Genomic DNA, 17278 nt, shown 5'->3' with positions numbered 1-17278 from the left:
CACCACAAACATCTCAAATGGTTCAGCTTATACAATTCTGAGCAAAAATTTAAAGTTATACAAACTTTCCACTTGACGGGTGCCAAAACTACTGCACCAAGATCAACTGCAGACAAGAGCAGAAATTTCAAACAAGCAGGAGCAAGATCCTGAAGCATTTCTTTGAAGAACTGTAACAGGAGACGAAATGAGGCTTTATAGTATGATCCTGAAGACAAAGCAAAATCAGAACAGTGACTACCAAGAGGTCCAGTCAAAACAAAAGCAAAAGCCATAGCAACAGTTTGGGGGAATGCTGAAGGCATTCTGCTTATTGACTTTCTGGAGGGCTAAAGAATAATAACATCTGATCATTATAAGTGCTTTGAGAACGTTAGCTAAAACTTTATAAGAAAAACGTCTGGTGGGCGGCGCCTGTGGCTCAAGGAGTAGGGTGCCGGTCCCATATGCCGGAGGTGGCGGGTTCAAACCCAGCCCCGGCCAAAAATCACAAAAAAAAAAAAAAAAAAAGAAAAACGTCTGGGAAAGTTTGGCCAGAGAGTCCTTCTCTACCAGGACAATGCTCCTGCTCATTCTTCTCATCAAACAAAGACAATTTTTCAAGAGTTTTGATGGGAAATGGTTAGGCATCCACCATCCAGTTCTGATTTGACTCCTTCTGTCTTAGTTTCCTACTCTTGCAAAAAACTTTAAAGAGAACCTATTTTTCTTCAGGTTTAACAATGTAACAAAGTTAGCATTGACATGGTTAAATTACTGGGGCCCTTGATTCTTCAGAGATGCCCTAAACAGCTGGTATCATCACTTACAAAAGTGTCATGAACCTCATGGAGCTTGCTTAATATTTTTTTATTTGTATTTTATAATTCTATCTTTTCACAATTTTTTTCTCCTTATTTCTTTTCATCCTTTAGTTTGTTTGGCCTCATTGAGGTTTCTTCTTAAAGACAACGTATACACATAGGGTTAAATTATGAAGAATAACATATACATAGGAAAGTATACAAAACACAAATGCTCAGTTTAATGAATAGCTATAAGTCGAATCCCCAAGTAATCACCCTTTAGATCAAGAAATAAAATATTTTTACCTTAGTTTTTTTGTCTCGATAGTTCTCTAATGTTTTCAAGAACATAATTTCAATATTTTACCTAGTACTTATTTTTCAACTGGAGGGATCCAAATTACTTAGTCTACTGTTTTACCAGGCATGGAATGGCAATAATCTCTGCTCAGAAACCCCCAAGAAAAACATCACTGTCCTAATTACTCATACCAAGTGTTCTCCCTGGACAGATCACGGTAGCAAACTGGTTTAGACACAGGTTACATGAGCCATCCAGAGTCCAGGGTGGAGTCAACACCACCAGAAATACATAGTGTGAGAGTAGGAGAGAGGTCAGACCCCCAAAGAAAAATAGGCTACCTATATCCAAAGAAGAAAGAAAAAACAAAACAGAGTCCATTACAGTTCACAAAGGATCATCAAACTGTTATTTATCATCACTTCTAGGGCAGAGGATTTGATTTGCTTTAGGGAATAGCATGAAGAGGAAATTTACCTTTTATTCTTTATCTTATTGTTCTGCTTAAAATTTTCTTTTCTTAAATATTGAATTTTTTATTATGCATTGAATTAATGAATAGATTCTTTTTTTTTTTTTTTTTTTTTTTTTTTTTGTTGAGACAGAGTCTAGAGTGCCCTGGTGTTATAGCTCACAGCAACCTCAAACTCTTAGGCTCAAGTGATTATCCTGTCGCAGCCTCATGAGTAGCTGGGACTACAGGCACCCACCACATTGCCTGGCTATTTTTTGTTTGTTTGTTTGCAGTTTTTGACCAGGGCTGGGTTTGAACCCACCACCTCCGGCATATGGGGCCAGCGCCCTACTCCTTTGAGCCACAGGCGCCGCCCCTTGCCTGGCTATTTTTAGAGACGGTGTCACTCTTGCTCAGGCTAGTCTTAAACTCCTGACCTCAAGCAATCCACCTGCCTTGGCCTCCCAGAGTGCTGGGATTATAGGTGTGAGCCACCGCACCTAGCCTATTTAAAATTTTCAATGCAAAGTTTGTTTGTTTTGTTGAGACAGTGTCTCACTATGTCACCCTTGGTAGAGTGCTGTGCCATCACAGCTCACAGCAACCTCAAACTCTTGGGCTTAAGCGATTTTCTTGCCTCAGCTTCCCAAGTAGCTGCAGGTGCCCACTGCAACGCCCAGCTATTTTTTGTTGCAGTTGTCATGTTTGTTTTTAGCTGGCCCGGGCCAGGTTTGAACCCCACCCTTGGTGTATGTGGCCAGCGCCATAACCACTGTGCTACAGGCACCGAGCCCAAAGAATTCTTATATTTATTGTAAATTTTAAGATTTTTTAAAAAATGTTAAATCCCCAAAAAATACATTTCAATCCATTAAAAAAGTCTCCTGGGAAGTGGAATCTGGGATGGAAATATTAACGTTTTACTTTAAACACTGTATTGTCTCACATTATCACTTTTGTCACAAGGAAAGAGGAAAACAAGGAAGGCAAAGAGCTGTTTAGAGGATAAGAAAGCCAAGACTGAAATGGAGATAGCAAGAAAGGTAGAAAACAACACTATCCAAGGATGCAAAGGAGAAGAGAATTTCGAGGAAGGAGTTAAAAGCATCCTTGTTACAGTGAGGACAAATAGAAAGACTGAAAAGAAAACACTAAATTTGATAATTAGCAAGACATTTTCTTAGCAGATATCAGTATAGTATTAAGGGCAGAATATAGCTTATAATGAGTTACGAAATGAGTGGGAATAAAATAAACTTTCCAGACATTGATGGGGGGGGATTAAATTGCCTAAAGATCTTTTTTTTTTTTTTTTGAGACAGAGTCTCAAGCTGTCACACCGGGTAAAGAGCATCACAGATCACAGCAACCTCAAACTCAAGTGATCTTCTTGTCTCTGATTTTTTATTTTCAGTAGAGACTGGGTCTTGCTTTTGCTCAGGCTGGTCTCAAACCTGTGAGCTCAAGCAATCCACCCATCTCAGCCTCCCAGAGTGCTAGGACTGCAGGCATGAGCCACCACGACCAGCACTTAAGAAAAATCTTAAAGGGAAATCAGAATAGGAAATGTTCCCTTCTAAATTGAAAGTGATTGAGGCTTATTTGAAAGTGAGGGGGAAATCAAACCTAGATGGAAATATTTCTCTACAGGGAAGAGTCACTGAGAAAGGCTCAAAGGAGATAGGTCTTTGGACTAATCACCTCTAACTCGAAAACTGGCTTGAATTCCATCATTACCTTTTTCCTTCAGGATTTCTGCAAATCTACCTCCTTTCAATCACATTTCCAGAGACTAGCCAGAGAAACTTCATTGAGAACAAATTACATCACATAACTTCCCTTCTTGAAACCCTGCTGCCTTTTGCATGCAGAAGAAATCCTAAATACTTCAACATGCCCTGCAAAAGCTCTGTATTATGTAGCCCTCACCAGTTTTTCTTTTTTTTTGAGACAAAGTCTCACTTCGTCACCCTTGTACAAGGCTATGTATCATAGCTCAGAGCAACCTCTAATTCTTGGGCTCAAGTTATCCTAATGTCTCAGCCTCCCAAGTAGCTGGGACTAGAGGTGTCTACCACAAAACCTGGCTATTTTTTAGACATGGGGTCTTGCTGTTGCTCAGGCCAGTCTTGAACTCCTGAGCTCAGGCGATCCACCTGCCTCAGTCTCCCAGAGTGCTAGGATTACGGGAGTGAGCCACCCGTTTTTCAAAGCTCATCTCAAACCTCTCTGTCAAAGTACTTTAACCCAGCTTGCTAACTTTTAGATCTTCAAATACTTAAGTACTGCCTTAAAACCTTGCTACTTTCTGCTTTCCCCACCAGGATAGCCCCTTCCACATATGAACATCCCATTTCATATAGCTGTTCTTTATCATTCATATCTTTTTTTTTAAATTAAATTATAGCTGTGTATATTAATGCAATCATGGGGCACCACATATTGGTTTTATATACCATTCGACATATTTTCATCACACTGGTTAACACAGTCTTCCTGGCGTTTTCTTAGTTATTGTGTTAAGACAATATTCTACATTTAGTTATTGTGTTAAGACAATATTCTACATTTAGTAAGTTTCACATGTACCCTTGTAAGATGCACCGTAGGTGTGGTCCCACCAATTACCCTCCCTCCACCCATCCTCCCCCCTTCCCTCCCCTCCCTTTCCTCTTTCCCCATATTCTTAGGTTATAATTGGGTTATAGCTTTTATATGAAAGCTATAAATTCGTTTCATAGTAGGGCTGAGTACATTGGATACTTTTTCTTCCATTCTTGAGATATTTTACTAAGAAGAATATGTTCCAGCTCCATCCATGAAAACATGAAAGAGGTAAAGTCTCCATCTTTCTTTAAGGCTGCATAATATTCCATGGTGTACATATACCACAATTTATTAATCCATTCGTGGGTCGATGGGCACTTGTGCTTCTTCCATGATTTAGCAATTATGAATTGGGCTGCAATAAACATTCTGGTACAAATATCTTTGTATAATGTGATTTTTGGTCTTCTGGGTATATACCTAGTAGAGGAATTGTAGGATTGAATGGCAGGTCTATTTTTAGATCTCTAAGTGTTCTCCAAACATCTTTCCAAAAGGAACATATTAGTTTGCATTCCCACCAGCAGTGTAGAAGTGTGCCCTTTTCTCCACATCCACGCCAACATCTCTGGTCTTGGGATTTTGTGATATGGGCTAATCTTACTGGAGTTAGATGATATCTCAACGTAGTTTTGATTTGCATTTCTCTGATAATTAAGGATAATGAGCATTTTTCATATGTCTGTAGGCCGTGCGCCTGTCTTCTTCAGAGAAGTTTCTCTTCAAGTCCCTTGCCCACCCTGAGATGGGATCACTTGTTCTTTTCTTGCTAATACATTTTAGTTCTCTGTAGATTCTGGTTATTAAACCTTTGTCGGAGATATAACCTGCAAATATCTTCTCCCATTCTGAGGGCTGTCTGCTTGCTTTACTTACTTGGCTGTGTTCTTGGCTGTGCAGAAGCTTTTTAACTTGATCAGGTACCAGTAGTGTATTTTTGAAGCTGCTTCAATTGCCTGGGGGGTCCTCATAAAATATTCACCCAGGCCAAGTTCTTCAAGAGTTTTCCCTGTACTTTCTTCTAGTATTTTTATAGTTTCATGTCTTAAGTTTAAATCTTTATTCCAGTGAGAGTCTATCTTAGTTAATGGTGAAAGGTGTGGGTCCAGTTTTAGTCTTCTACAGGTTGCCAGCCAGTTCACCCAGCACCATTTGTTAAATAGGGAATCTTTTCCCCACTGAATGTTTTTAATTGGCTTGTCAAAGATCAAATAACAGTAAGTAGCTGGATTCATCTCTTGGTTCTCTATTCTGTTCCATACATCTACCTCTCTGTTTTTGTGCCAGTACCATGCTGTTTTGATCACTATCGATTTATAGTATAGTCTGAGGTCTGGTAGTGTGATTCCTCCTGCTTTGTTTTTATTTCCGAGTAATGTCCTAGCTATTCGAGGTTTTTTTCTGATTCCATATAAAGCAAAGTATTATTTTTTTGAGATCTTTAAAGTATGACAGTGGAGCTTTAGGGATGTCATTAAATTTGTATATTGCTTTGGGTAGTATGGACATTTTAACAATGTTGATTCTTCCCAGCCATGAGCATGGTATGTTTTTCCATTTGTTAATATTTTCAGCTATTTCTTTTCTTAGAGTTTCATAGTTCTCTTTATAGAGATCTTTCACATCCTTTGTTAGATAAACTCCTAAATATTTCCTCTTCTTTGGCACTACTGTGAAAGGAATAGAGTCCTTGACTGCTTTTTCAGCTTGACTATTGTTGGTATATCTAAAGGCTACCGATTTATGAATGTAACCTGAGACGATGCTATATTCCTTGATCACTTCTAAAAGTTTTGTAGTAGAATCCCTAGTGTTTTCCAGATATACAATCATATCACCTGTGAAGAGTGAAAGTTTGATCTTTCTGACCCTACATGGATACCCTTGATCACCTTTTCTTCCAAGTTGCAATGGCTAAAACTTCCATTACAATGTTAAAGAGCAGTGGAGATAATGGGCAACCTTGCCTGGCTCCTGATCTGAGTGGAAATAATTTCAATTTAACTCCATTCAATACGATATTGGCTGTGGGTTTGCTGTAGATGTCCTCTATCAGTTTAAGAAATGTCCCTTCTATACCAATTTTCTTAAGTGTTCTGATCATGAAGGGATGCTGGATAGTATCAAAAGCTTTTCCTGTGTCAATGAGAGAATCATATGGTCTTTGTTTTTTAATTTGTTTATGTGCTGAATTATATTTATAGATTTATGTATATTGAACCAGCCTTGAGACCCTGGGATAAAACCCACTTGGTCAGGATGTATAATTTGTTTGATGTGTTGCTGGATTCTGTTTGTTAGGATCTTGTTGAATATTTTTGCATCAATATTCATTATGGGTGAATATTGGTCTATAATTTTCTTTTCTTGTTGGTTCTTTTCCTGGTTTGGGGATCAGGGTGATGTTTGCTTCATAGAACATGTTGTGTAGTATTCCTTCTTTTTCTATATTTTGGGAAAGGTTGAGTAATATAGATACTAGTTCCTCTTTAAAGGTTTGGTAGAATTCTGACATGAAGCCATCTGGTCCCAGGCTTTTCTTTTTAGGGAGATTTTTGTATAGTTGATGCTATTTCAGAACTTGACATAGGCCTGTTCAACATTTCCACTTGATTCTGGCTAAGTCTTAGAAGGTGACATGCTTCCAAGTATTGGTCAATTTCCTTCAGATTTTCACATTTCTGAGAATAAAGTTTCTTGTAATATTCATTAAGGATTTTTTGAATTTCTGAGGAGTCTGTTATTCATCTTTGTCATTGCTGATTGATGAAATTAGAGATTTTACTCTTTTTTTCCTGGTTAGGTTAGCCAAAGGGTTATCTATTTTACTGACCTTTTCAAAAAACCAAGGGTGGCGCCTGTGGCTCAAGGAGTAGGGCGCTGGTCCCATATGCCGGAGGTGGTGGGTTCAAACCCAGCCCCGGCCAAAAAAAAAACAACAAAAAACCAACTTTTTGATTTATTGATCTGTTGCATAATCCTTTTGTTTTCAATGTCATTTAATTCTGCTCTAATTTTGGTTATTTCTTCTACTGGGTTTGGGGTTGGAATGTTCTTCCTTTTCCAGTTGCTTGAGATGTCCTATTAAGTTGTTAACTTCCTCTCTTTCCATTCTCTTGAGGAAGGCTTGCAGTGCTATAAATTTCCCTCTTATGACTTGCCTTTGCAGTATCCCAGAGGTTCTGATAATTCATGTCTTCATAGTTGTTTTGTTCCAAAAATTTGGTAATTTCCTTCTTAATTTCATCTATGACCCAGCTATCATTCAGCATAAAGTTATTTAACTTCCATGTTTTTGTATGAGTATGCAGATTCCTGTTGTTACTGAATTCAACTTTTATTCCATGGTGGTCCAAGAAGATGCAAGGAATAATTTCTATTCCTTTAAATTTACTGAAGTTAGACTTGTGACCTAAGATGTGATTGATTTTGGAGTATGTTCCATGGGCTGATGAGAAGAATGTGTAATCAGTTTTGTTGGGATGAAATGTTCTGTAGATGTCTGTTAAGTCCAAATGTTGAATGGTTAAGTTTAAATCTAAAATTTCTTTGCTCAGCTTCTTATTGGAAGATCTATCCAACACTGCCAAAGGAGTGTTAAAATCTCCGACTATTATGGAGCTGGAGGAAATCAAGTTGCTCATGTCTGTTAGAGTTTCTCTTATAAATTGAGGCACATTCTGTTTGGGTGCATAAATATTAATAATTGAAATCTCATCATATTGAGTATAACCCTTAACAAATATGAAGTGACCATTCTTATCCTTCCTTACTTTTGTTGGTTTAAAGCCTATTGTATCTGCAAATAGAATTGCCAACACCTGCTTTTTCTGATTTCCATTTGCCTGAAATATAGACGACCACCCCTTCACCCTGTGTCTATATTTATCTTTTAAGGTAAGATGAGATTCTTGTATGCAGCAGATATCTGGCCTGAGTTTTTGTATCCAGTCAGCCAAGTTGTGCCTCTTTAGAGGACAATTTAAGCCATCACATTAATGGAGAATATTGATAAGCCTGGTAAAATTTTGGGTATCGAGTTTTTTGAAAGTCCAGTGGACATTTTTAATCCTTTTGCGACTGTGGAAGTTGGAGTTTGATCAAAATTTTCTGAGTGAGTTTATTTTTGTGGTAGACGATTGTGCTAGTCATTATGGAGGATAGGTCTGAGAATATCCTGGAGAGCTGGTTTAGTTATGGCAAATGTCTTCAACATGTTGAGGCCTCCTTCCCCACCTTGCAACTCTGTCACACCCAATCACTGATAAACCCACAGGGCTGTGACCCAGTTGCCTCCAATGAGCAAATACTCCAGGTGTTTTCACCTGCCTGAATCACAGGGATATCTATGTCTCCTCAGATAGTCCGCTGCTCTCTGCCACTATCCAGCAGGGGGAGGTGAGGCCTGACAACCTCTGGTGCTTAATGGAGGCTGGGGCTGTTCACTCAGTTCCAGCCCTGCCCCTGATTCATGTTACTGACAGAACAACTTCACAGAATTTGTTTCTGTCCCGGCTATATTCCCCTACAGAACAGACACTGTTTGAGTTCACAGAACCTGTGACTCAGGCCTTGTCTGTGCTGCTGCCCAGTCTCGACTACAGTTTGTATTGAAGTGGCACAGTTAGCTGTCAGTTCCAGGCTCTGCCTGCCTTCCTTTGTCTCAGCTAATGATCCCCTGAGGGTGGGTGCATCTTAGGCTCAGTAAAGGGGTCCTCTGGGTCAGCCCTGCCCGGGGAATCTGCTGATTCTGCACGTGCATATTCTAGTCCCCGAGCTCCGCCCAGGCTGGTACCCCTCAGGCAAACCCTTTACTCATGGGACCTGCATTTCCTTCCCAGATCTGTTCCGCCAGTGGCTGCCACCAGAGAAGATGCCCAGCCTCCTCTGGTTGCCCAGAGAGACAAGGGGTGTGACTCCGGAACATCCAGGGGTCAGCCCTATTGTTGCTGCCGAGGCTGCTGCTCTGTGCCTCGGGACACCGCCGCTCCTGTATGGTTCCCTCTCAGCTGACCGTCCTCTCCTTACTCCCGTGCTGCAGAATCAGCACTGATTAGCAGCAGTCCATGCTCTGTCCACTCCTCTCAAGAAAATACCCAAGAATCTGGGCTCCTAGGGGACAGGCTTCCAGACCTCAGAGTGAGAGTGGAGGACAGTGCTGGGAGTTCAGAATTCCAGGTAGAGAATATATACAGTTTTATACTGTTTTATGCAGGAGAGTGCCATGGCACCCTAACAGAGGAAGTAGGTCCAGTTTTTAGAGGGTCTCCCCCATGGGATATAATGGGAGGACTTTTGAACTCTGCTCACTTATTTGTATGGAGTACTGCAAGCCGTTCTCATGGGAGAGAGGACTCCTGTCCGCTTGGTGATGGATTTTATACCTTTTGTTTGTATCCTTGGAGTCGCAGTGTGCCTCAGCAGGGTTGATATGCGTTCTTCAACCTTCTCTCTTGGCTCAGCTCTAATCCACAAGGTTACTTGCTAAACTTCTATCCTTTAACTCTCCTTCTGGACGGGAGCCTCTGTGGATAGCTGGCTTCAGTCAGCCGTTTTGCCTCCACCTATCATTCATGTCTTAACTAAACTCTCCCCAGAGAAGATTTCTTCATGTTTTGTAATCTCATATTTATATATTTTTTATTTATTTATTTATTGTTTTTTTGAGACAGAGTCTCACTATGTTGCTCTTGATAGAGTGCCATGGTGTCATAGCTCACAGCAACCTCAAACTCTTGGGCTCAAGTGATTCTATTGCCTCGGCCTCCCGAGTAGCTGGGACCACAGGTGCCTGCCACAACGCCTGGCTATTTTTTTCTTATTGCAGTTGTAATTGTTATTTAGCAGGCCCAGGCCAAGCTCAAACCCGCTGGTTTCAGTGTATGTGGCCAGCGCCCTACCCACTGAGCTATGGATGCTGCCCTATAATCTCATATTCATTGAGTAAGTGAATTTGAATACATAGTATTTTAGGATACTAGACAAGCATAAAACACAACTTTCAAAACAGTGGTTTCTACACATTTTACCATTGACAGCCTTTAAAAGAACTGTTCCCACTGAATGGTACTAGAGCTTGGAGAGGAAAACTATTTTCACCTTGTGCCCTATCTCTTATCAGCATAATTTTACAGTAGCATATACACCAATTGTAGTAATTTTAAAATTTTTTCTCCTGTGGATTCCACATTCTGAAAAATTATGTCCACCTAATTGCATGAATTTATTCAATAAATATGTACTGAGTATTTCCTGTTTGCCAGATGCTATAACAGTCATGGTAATGAATAAAACAGACCTGATCCTTGTCCTCACAGAGGTAGAGTTTTGTGAGGTCAGGCAGACAATACACAGAAAAGCAAGTAGGTTAATGTGTAATTAAACACAAAAATGCTAAGAAGGTATCAGAGTTCTGTGAAAGTGAAGAAGGCAGAAGTGAGCAACATAAAACCTATTTATCTGCCTTCCTGTCATTTCAGCTGAAACCTAAAGAGTCTGAGGGAGCAACAACAGGAGGGCGGGATAAGGGCAAAGCATTCTGTTGGTTTGTGCAAACACTCTAAGGAAATAGAACCTCATATATTCTAGGAACAAAAAGTTACCAACATGATCAGAGTGTGGGAGCACAAGGAAGAGTGGAACAGATTAACACTGGACAGAAAAGTAGTGTCAGAGCCTGGAGAAGAGTCTGGTTTAATTTGGGTAGACACTAAAGGCGTTTTTAAGCAGGAAACTGGCCAAATTCTACTGACATGTTAAAGATCTTTCCATCTCCACCTGGAGATGGGATTAAAATGGGAAAGGAGAAGAAGAGACAAGTTAGAAGGTTATTTAAGAATCTCTGAATGCCTTCCGTATTTTATTAGTCAGAGACATAATTGCCAATCAGACCTTCTGATTAATCTGAGATGGTAAGTATCATGATAGTGAGTTAAAAGCAAATACTTAAAATTTAACATTTTAATTAGCCTTGAGCTTTATGACAAAAATATACATGTCTCTACTATGTTTAAAATTTGGAGACCCCACCTTTGGAATCACTACTGTAAGAACACTCAGGGAAAAACTTCATACTATAATTCATAAAATGCCCTCCCTATCCTTACCCCATCTTTATGTCTAACCTTCAAACTCAACATCAAAGCTTTGTCCCACCATTTCAATGACAGCCTTCAAAGTTTCACTTTTGGAAGGAATATAAACCAGTTGAAATTTATTTTTCAAAGGAAAATTATGGAAGAATTCTGGCAGTAAATTGATATCAACTGCACGATAGTTAGTAGAAGGTCTTTTTCTTGGCACACTGTTGAAACAAAGATACAATACAATTGCAGAAAATAGTAATGGCATCAAGAGTTCAATGACTGTTACCAGAGTCTTCCGCTTCTAAAATAAAAATAAAAGCTATGTGTTAACACAAAACAGAACACAAATGTAAATAGCTATGTGGCGAATGTTCTTCCATTAAGAACACTTTCATTTCTTCCAGCCACTCTGTATAACATGAAAAAGAAAAAAATAGAGTAGAATTAGCTAGAAACATCTTCTTTTAGCTTTTCTGTAACACCAGTGGCTAGACATCAGTAACAATGTCATCTTTTTCTTTTTTTTTTTTGTAGAGACAGGGTCTCACTTTTATGGCCCTCGGTAGAGTGCTGTGGCCTCACATAGCTCACAGCAACCTCCAACTCCTGGGCTTAAGCGATTCTCTTGCCTCAGCCTCCCAAGTAGCTGGGACTACAGGCGCCTGCCACAACGTCTGGCTATTTTTTGGTTGCAGTTTGGCCGGGGCCAGGTTTGAACCCGTCACCCTCGGTATATGGGGCTGGCGCCTTACCGACTGAGCCACATCTTTAATAATTAGGGTTAACAGACTTACTATGGAAACATGACTCATTTGCAGAAAAAAGCCCCTTTACAGGCAAAGTTCTTAATTTTTCTTTAATCCATTATTATAAAACAATTCAATGTTTGAATTACGTCACCCTCGGTAGAGTGCCATGACATCACAACTCACAGCAACCTCAAACTCTTGGGTTTAAAAGCAATTCTCTGCCTCACCCTCCCAAGCACTGGGACTACAAGCGCAGCTGTAGGGCCAGCTATTTTTTGTTACAATCATTATTGTTGTTATAGCTGGCCCAAGCTGGTTTTGAACCTTCCAACCTTGGTGTATGTGGCTGGCACCATAAACACTGTGCTATAGGCACCAAGCCATAAAACAATTTAATTTAAACATTCAGTCCCTTCCAAGGACTTACATTTTCCCCACAGATAACAGTACCTACCTTTAAGATAAAATTTTTCCAGAGAAGAAGTTTTAACTTCTTCAACACTGCCATATTTCTAGATGAAAAGGAGGGCTCACCACTAGTCAGGAAAACAAATTAGGAAAAATGTTATACATAATACAAAAATGTTAAGAGTTACTCTTTCATTCTTGAAAACTTTCTTCTCTTGGGCTTTCAAATCATCAGGGTGGACTATTTTTCCTCCTACCTCTCTAGCAGTTCCTTCTCAGTCTTTTTTTTAACTGCATTATGCAAATTTATTTCAAGTTTAATCTGTAAAACTAATTCAAATACAAATGGAAGAAAGAAAAGAAAACAAGTTGGTGAAGGGCAAAGGGAATTAAGAACATCAGGGAGGAAATGCTCCAGGAAGACTTTACGAACATACCTAGTATACAGCACAATTTCACAGAAGAGATAAAATCTGTGTGAGGCTTATTTAACATTCTTAGATTTGGTTTCAGCATCCCTTCAGAATACAATGATAATGACTTACTGGTTATAGAGCTCTGGATGCCTAACCAGGTTCTGAATAAATTCATTCAGTCCTGCTCTTCTTTGTTTAATAAAATCTGGATCAAAATTATCACCAAATATTCTCTTGGCAGGAATCTTCAGGGCCATAGCAGGAAACTGCTTCTTTAAAGTGTTATAAAGTTTATCAAACTCTGCATATCTCCTGAAGACAAACCATTCACTTCTGCCCACTGAGACCAGAACTTTATAAACAGTGAACCTCTTCTTTTTCTCTCTGTGTTCATCAGAGCTGGGAATGCTTACACTTGGGCAGCTTTCCTTGTAGTCCATGGTATAATCTCTTTGAATTTAATGCCTCAAAAGGACACCAAAAAATGAGTCCGAAGAAATAGTCAGATGACAAACCCAATTAACTAATCCAAAATATAAAACCTCTTGAAGTAATGTTCAAATTCCATCATGCAACCTTCGGGTACCCACGCCCGGCGCGTGGCGAGCGGGGAGCGGCTAGTCCCGGACAGGCGCCGCGCCACCCACTGGCCCCTTCTCAGTCTTTTTTGCAGATTCTCTCTCCAGCTCTTTAAAGTGCTCTGGGGTTTAGTGTGTGGCCTCTTTTACGGTGCTACTTGCTTCTTAAGCCATCTCACTAAGTTCTCAGGTTTGAATCCACATATATATTGATGACTTTTAAATGTCTACCCCCAGCCTGGACCTTGCCTCTAACTCTAGACCCACTTATTCAATTGCCTGCTAACACCTCCGTGTGTTTCATCTCAAACCCAACATGGCCAAACTGGCCTACTTAGATTACTCTTAAAAAACAGATTGTCTTAACAGCCTTCCTCTCCTCAATATCAGTTCTATTCTTAAACAGGATTATCCTTCTTTTTACATAACTCATGTAACTATTTAATAACACAGCAAAATAACATGTTTATTTTGAAACAAGATGGTTACAAGTGGTAGGTAAGGATGACTGTATTTTCGATTAAAAAAAAAAAAAAAACATTAAAAAGTATAGGGCTGGGCACAGTGGCTCACATCTGTAACCTCAGCACTTTAGGAAGCCAAGGCAGAAGGTTTGCTTAAGCCAGGAGTTCAAGACCAGTGGGCAATAAAGCAAAGACTCCATCTCTACAAAAAAGTAAAAAAATTAGCCAAGCATGGTGGTGTACACCTATAGTCCCAGATACTTGGGAAAACTAAGGCAGAAGTATCACTTGAGCCCAGGAGTTCAAGGTTACAGTGAGCTATGATTGTGCCACTGCACTCCAGTCTGGGTGACAGAGCAAGGCACTGTCTCTTAACTAACTAAATAGTATGAAAATGCATATAAGAAACTCTTAAGTTTATATACCAAAATATCAATGGTATTTACTTCTACACAGGATTATTCTTGACTTCTCTCTCTCTTCTGCAGCCTAAATCCTGTTTGTCAACACATCCTATTGGCTTTACCTTCAAAATATACTCAGAATTGAATCCCTGTTCCCACCCCTACTTGTGTCAACCCTTGTCTGAATTTCTGCAATAGCTTCTGTGGTGGTACCACTGCATCTGCCCTTGCCACTTCACAATCCCTCCATGTAGTTATAAGAGTGACGGTAGTTAAGTCAGATCACACCTACTCCTTTGGTCAAAAATCTCTAATGGCTCCCATCTCACTTTAAGTAAAAGCCTTGCCTATTACAATGACCCAGAAAGTTCTACAGGATATAGTTCCTGCTTGCTTTTTCATCTCCTCTCTTCTCATCAATTTTAACTCCTTCCTTTTCCCTGCTCCTATGTCATGGACCTCGCTAAAACACACCAAACACACTTCTGCCTAAAACTTAACGTTTCCTCTATTGAGACCACACTTTCCCCATGAATCAACATTAATACTGTCCTACTTCTTTCAGATCTTTATTCAAAAGTCGCTTTCTCAATGAGACCTTTTCTAACCAACCTATATAAAATTTCAACGTCCCCAAACATTTCATAACAACTCTCCATGTTTATTTTTCTTCCTAGCACTTTAAAACAATTTACATGCTATTTATTTATCTTATTTATCTGACTTCCCTACATATTCTCCACAAAGGCAGGGATCTTTTTCTTCCTTTTTTTTTTTTTTCCAGAACAGGATCCCAGACACAAGAGCAAAGCCAGCACACAGTAGGCAGTCAGTAAATATTTAACAAATTAATTAATTAAAGGGTAGGCAGTCTTTTTTTTTTTTTTTGAGACAGAGCCTCAAGCTGTCACCCTGGGTAGAGTGCTGTAGCATCACAGTTCACAGCAACTTCCAAGCGATTCTCTTGCCTCAGCCTCCCAAGTAGCTGGGATTACAGGCGCCTGCCACAACGCCCGGCTATTTTTTTTTTTTCGGTTGTAGTTGTCATTGTTGTTTGGCAGGCCCAGGCTAGATTTGAACCCGCCAGCTCTGGTGTATGTAGCTGGCACCTTAGTCACTTGAGCTACCGGCACTGAGCTGGGTATGCAGTCTTTTTAGGGATGTGGTTGGAACAAAAATGACTGCAAGAAAGAAAAATACTTTGGATAGCAGAATTTCCCTCTTTTCTCAATCTATTTCCCAAGTATAATACATACTTTAATTTTTTGATGCTAATACTATAATGAAAATTTTATTTTCATTTCCAGAAAATATCTTTGCAGTGGGGAAAGAAAACTATATACATTTTTCCTGAGGTAAGAGCCACAACAGAAAGTAAAATAACAGAGGTCGTGTAAATATTGGGAAAATATGATTGCTGTTCCTAGAAAGCCCTCATTCTTGGTTGTGCTGTGTCTATCATCTCTGTTATGCTTCGTAAAATGACACTTCCTTAAAGACAAAGACACTGGCTCTTTCTCACACAAGATTTTCAGAAGCAGCTTTAAAGAGTGAATGCTGAGTGACATCACAGAAGGTGATGGAGCAGGAAGTTCCAGGAATTAGTGCTCCAACAGAAATACCTATTGAAATGGCAGGAACTGTCTGAAACAACTATTTTGGAAGTCTGGAGTCTAGTCAAACACTTGCAACACTTGGGGAAATGCTTGATGAATAGAGGCTGATAAGTATCAGAGAATTCTGGCATTTTGTTTAGCTGCTACCAAGCACTGCTGTGGCAATGGTAGCCCAGAGTTCCTATGTGATTTGCTGGTCCCAGGGTGGGTAATAGGGATTTTGTCCTTCCTAAATTGCCGTTATACGTTTTGATTGCTGCTTTGGATCACTGAAGGGGCAGTACAGAAAGTGGCCATTGTTTCAGCACCCATGGGATCCAGTGGCTTTGCAGGTGACATCAGTCATGGGAATTTAAAGATATAGAAAATCTTTCCAATTTTCCTTTCTTATTGGATCCACGTATTTAAAGAAATCTCTATCAGGTTACTGGCTGACAGAAGAGATAATGAAACACAGATTTCAGTACACAACAAGAAATATAGTCTTTGCAAAGATACTTTAGGCAATAAATAAATAGAGATAAAAGGCATCTGAATTGGAAAGTAAGAAGTACAATGATCTCTACCTGCAGATTATGTGATTTTTATATATAGGGAATCCATAAATATTTATATATACACATACAACTATTTGAGCTAATAAATAAATTTAGTGAAGTTTTAGGGTATACACAAAATCCAGTTACATTTATATACACTAGCAATAAACAACCTGAAAAAGAAATTAAGAAAACAATTTCTTTTTTTAAGATAGTCTCACTTTGTCACCCAGGGGAGAGTGCTGTGGCCTCATGGCTCACAGCAAACTCAAACTCCTGTTTATGCTCAAATGATCCTGTTGTCTCAGCCTCCCAAGTAGCTGAGATAATAGGTGCCCACCACAACACCCAGCTATATTTTAGAGATGAGGTCTTGCTCTTGCTCAGGCTGGTCTTCAACTCCTGAGCTCAAGCAATCCACCCACGTCAGTCTACCAGAGTCCTAAGATTACAGGCATGAGCCACCACACCAGGCTCAAGAAAACAATTTCTCTCACATTAGCATCCAAAAGAATAAAATACTAAGGAGAAATTTAACAAGGACTAAATCTTTCATTGTAAAAGATTCATACACTGAAAACTACAAATTTTGCTTACAGAAATTAAAGAACACCTAAGTAAATGGAAAATCATCTCATGTTCACAGATCACAACAATCAATATCATTAAAATAGCAATACTCCATGAAAAATCTGCAGATTCAATGTAAGCCCTATTAAAATCCTAATGGCTTTTGCAGAAATGAAAAAAACTGCTTCTCAAATTTATATGGAACTGCAAAGGGCCCCAAATAGCCAAAATAAAATGAAAAAAGAAAACAAAGTAATAGGATCCACATTTCCCAATTTCAAAACTTACTATAAAGCTATCAT

General features: G+C 39.4%; 1 protein-coding gene across 1 annotated transcript in view; it reads right to left on the bottom strand.

The window, feature by feature from the left end:
- The window catches only part of LOC128562047 (ATP-binding cassette sub-family A member 17-like), a 150105-nt gene that overhangs the window by 127063 nt on the left and 5764 nt on the right, over positions 1-17278 (bottom strand). Inside the window, exons 4-5 of the mRNA XM_053556652.1 lie at positions 12436-12517; positions 11272-11533 (exon numbers count right to left, since the gene is read on the bottom strand). Coding sequence (XP_053412627.1) covers positions 11272-11533; positions 12436-12517 — 344 coding nt within the window. The remainder of the gene's footprint in view (positions 1-11271; positions 11534-12435; positions 12518-17278) is intronic.

Source organism: Nycticebus coucang, chromosome 12 (genome assembly GCF_027406575.1).
Source record: "Nycticebus coucang isolate mNycCou1 chromosome 12, mNycCou1.pri, whole genome shotgun sequence".
NCBI classification, from domain to species: domain Eukaryota; kingdom Metazoa; phylum Chordata; class Mammalia; order Primates; family Lorisidae; genus Nycticebus; species Nycticebus coucang.
Note: the sequence above shows the minus strand (reverse complement) of the source record. Positions and strands in the feature narration are given on the sequence as shown.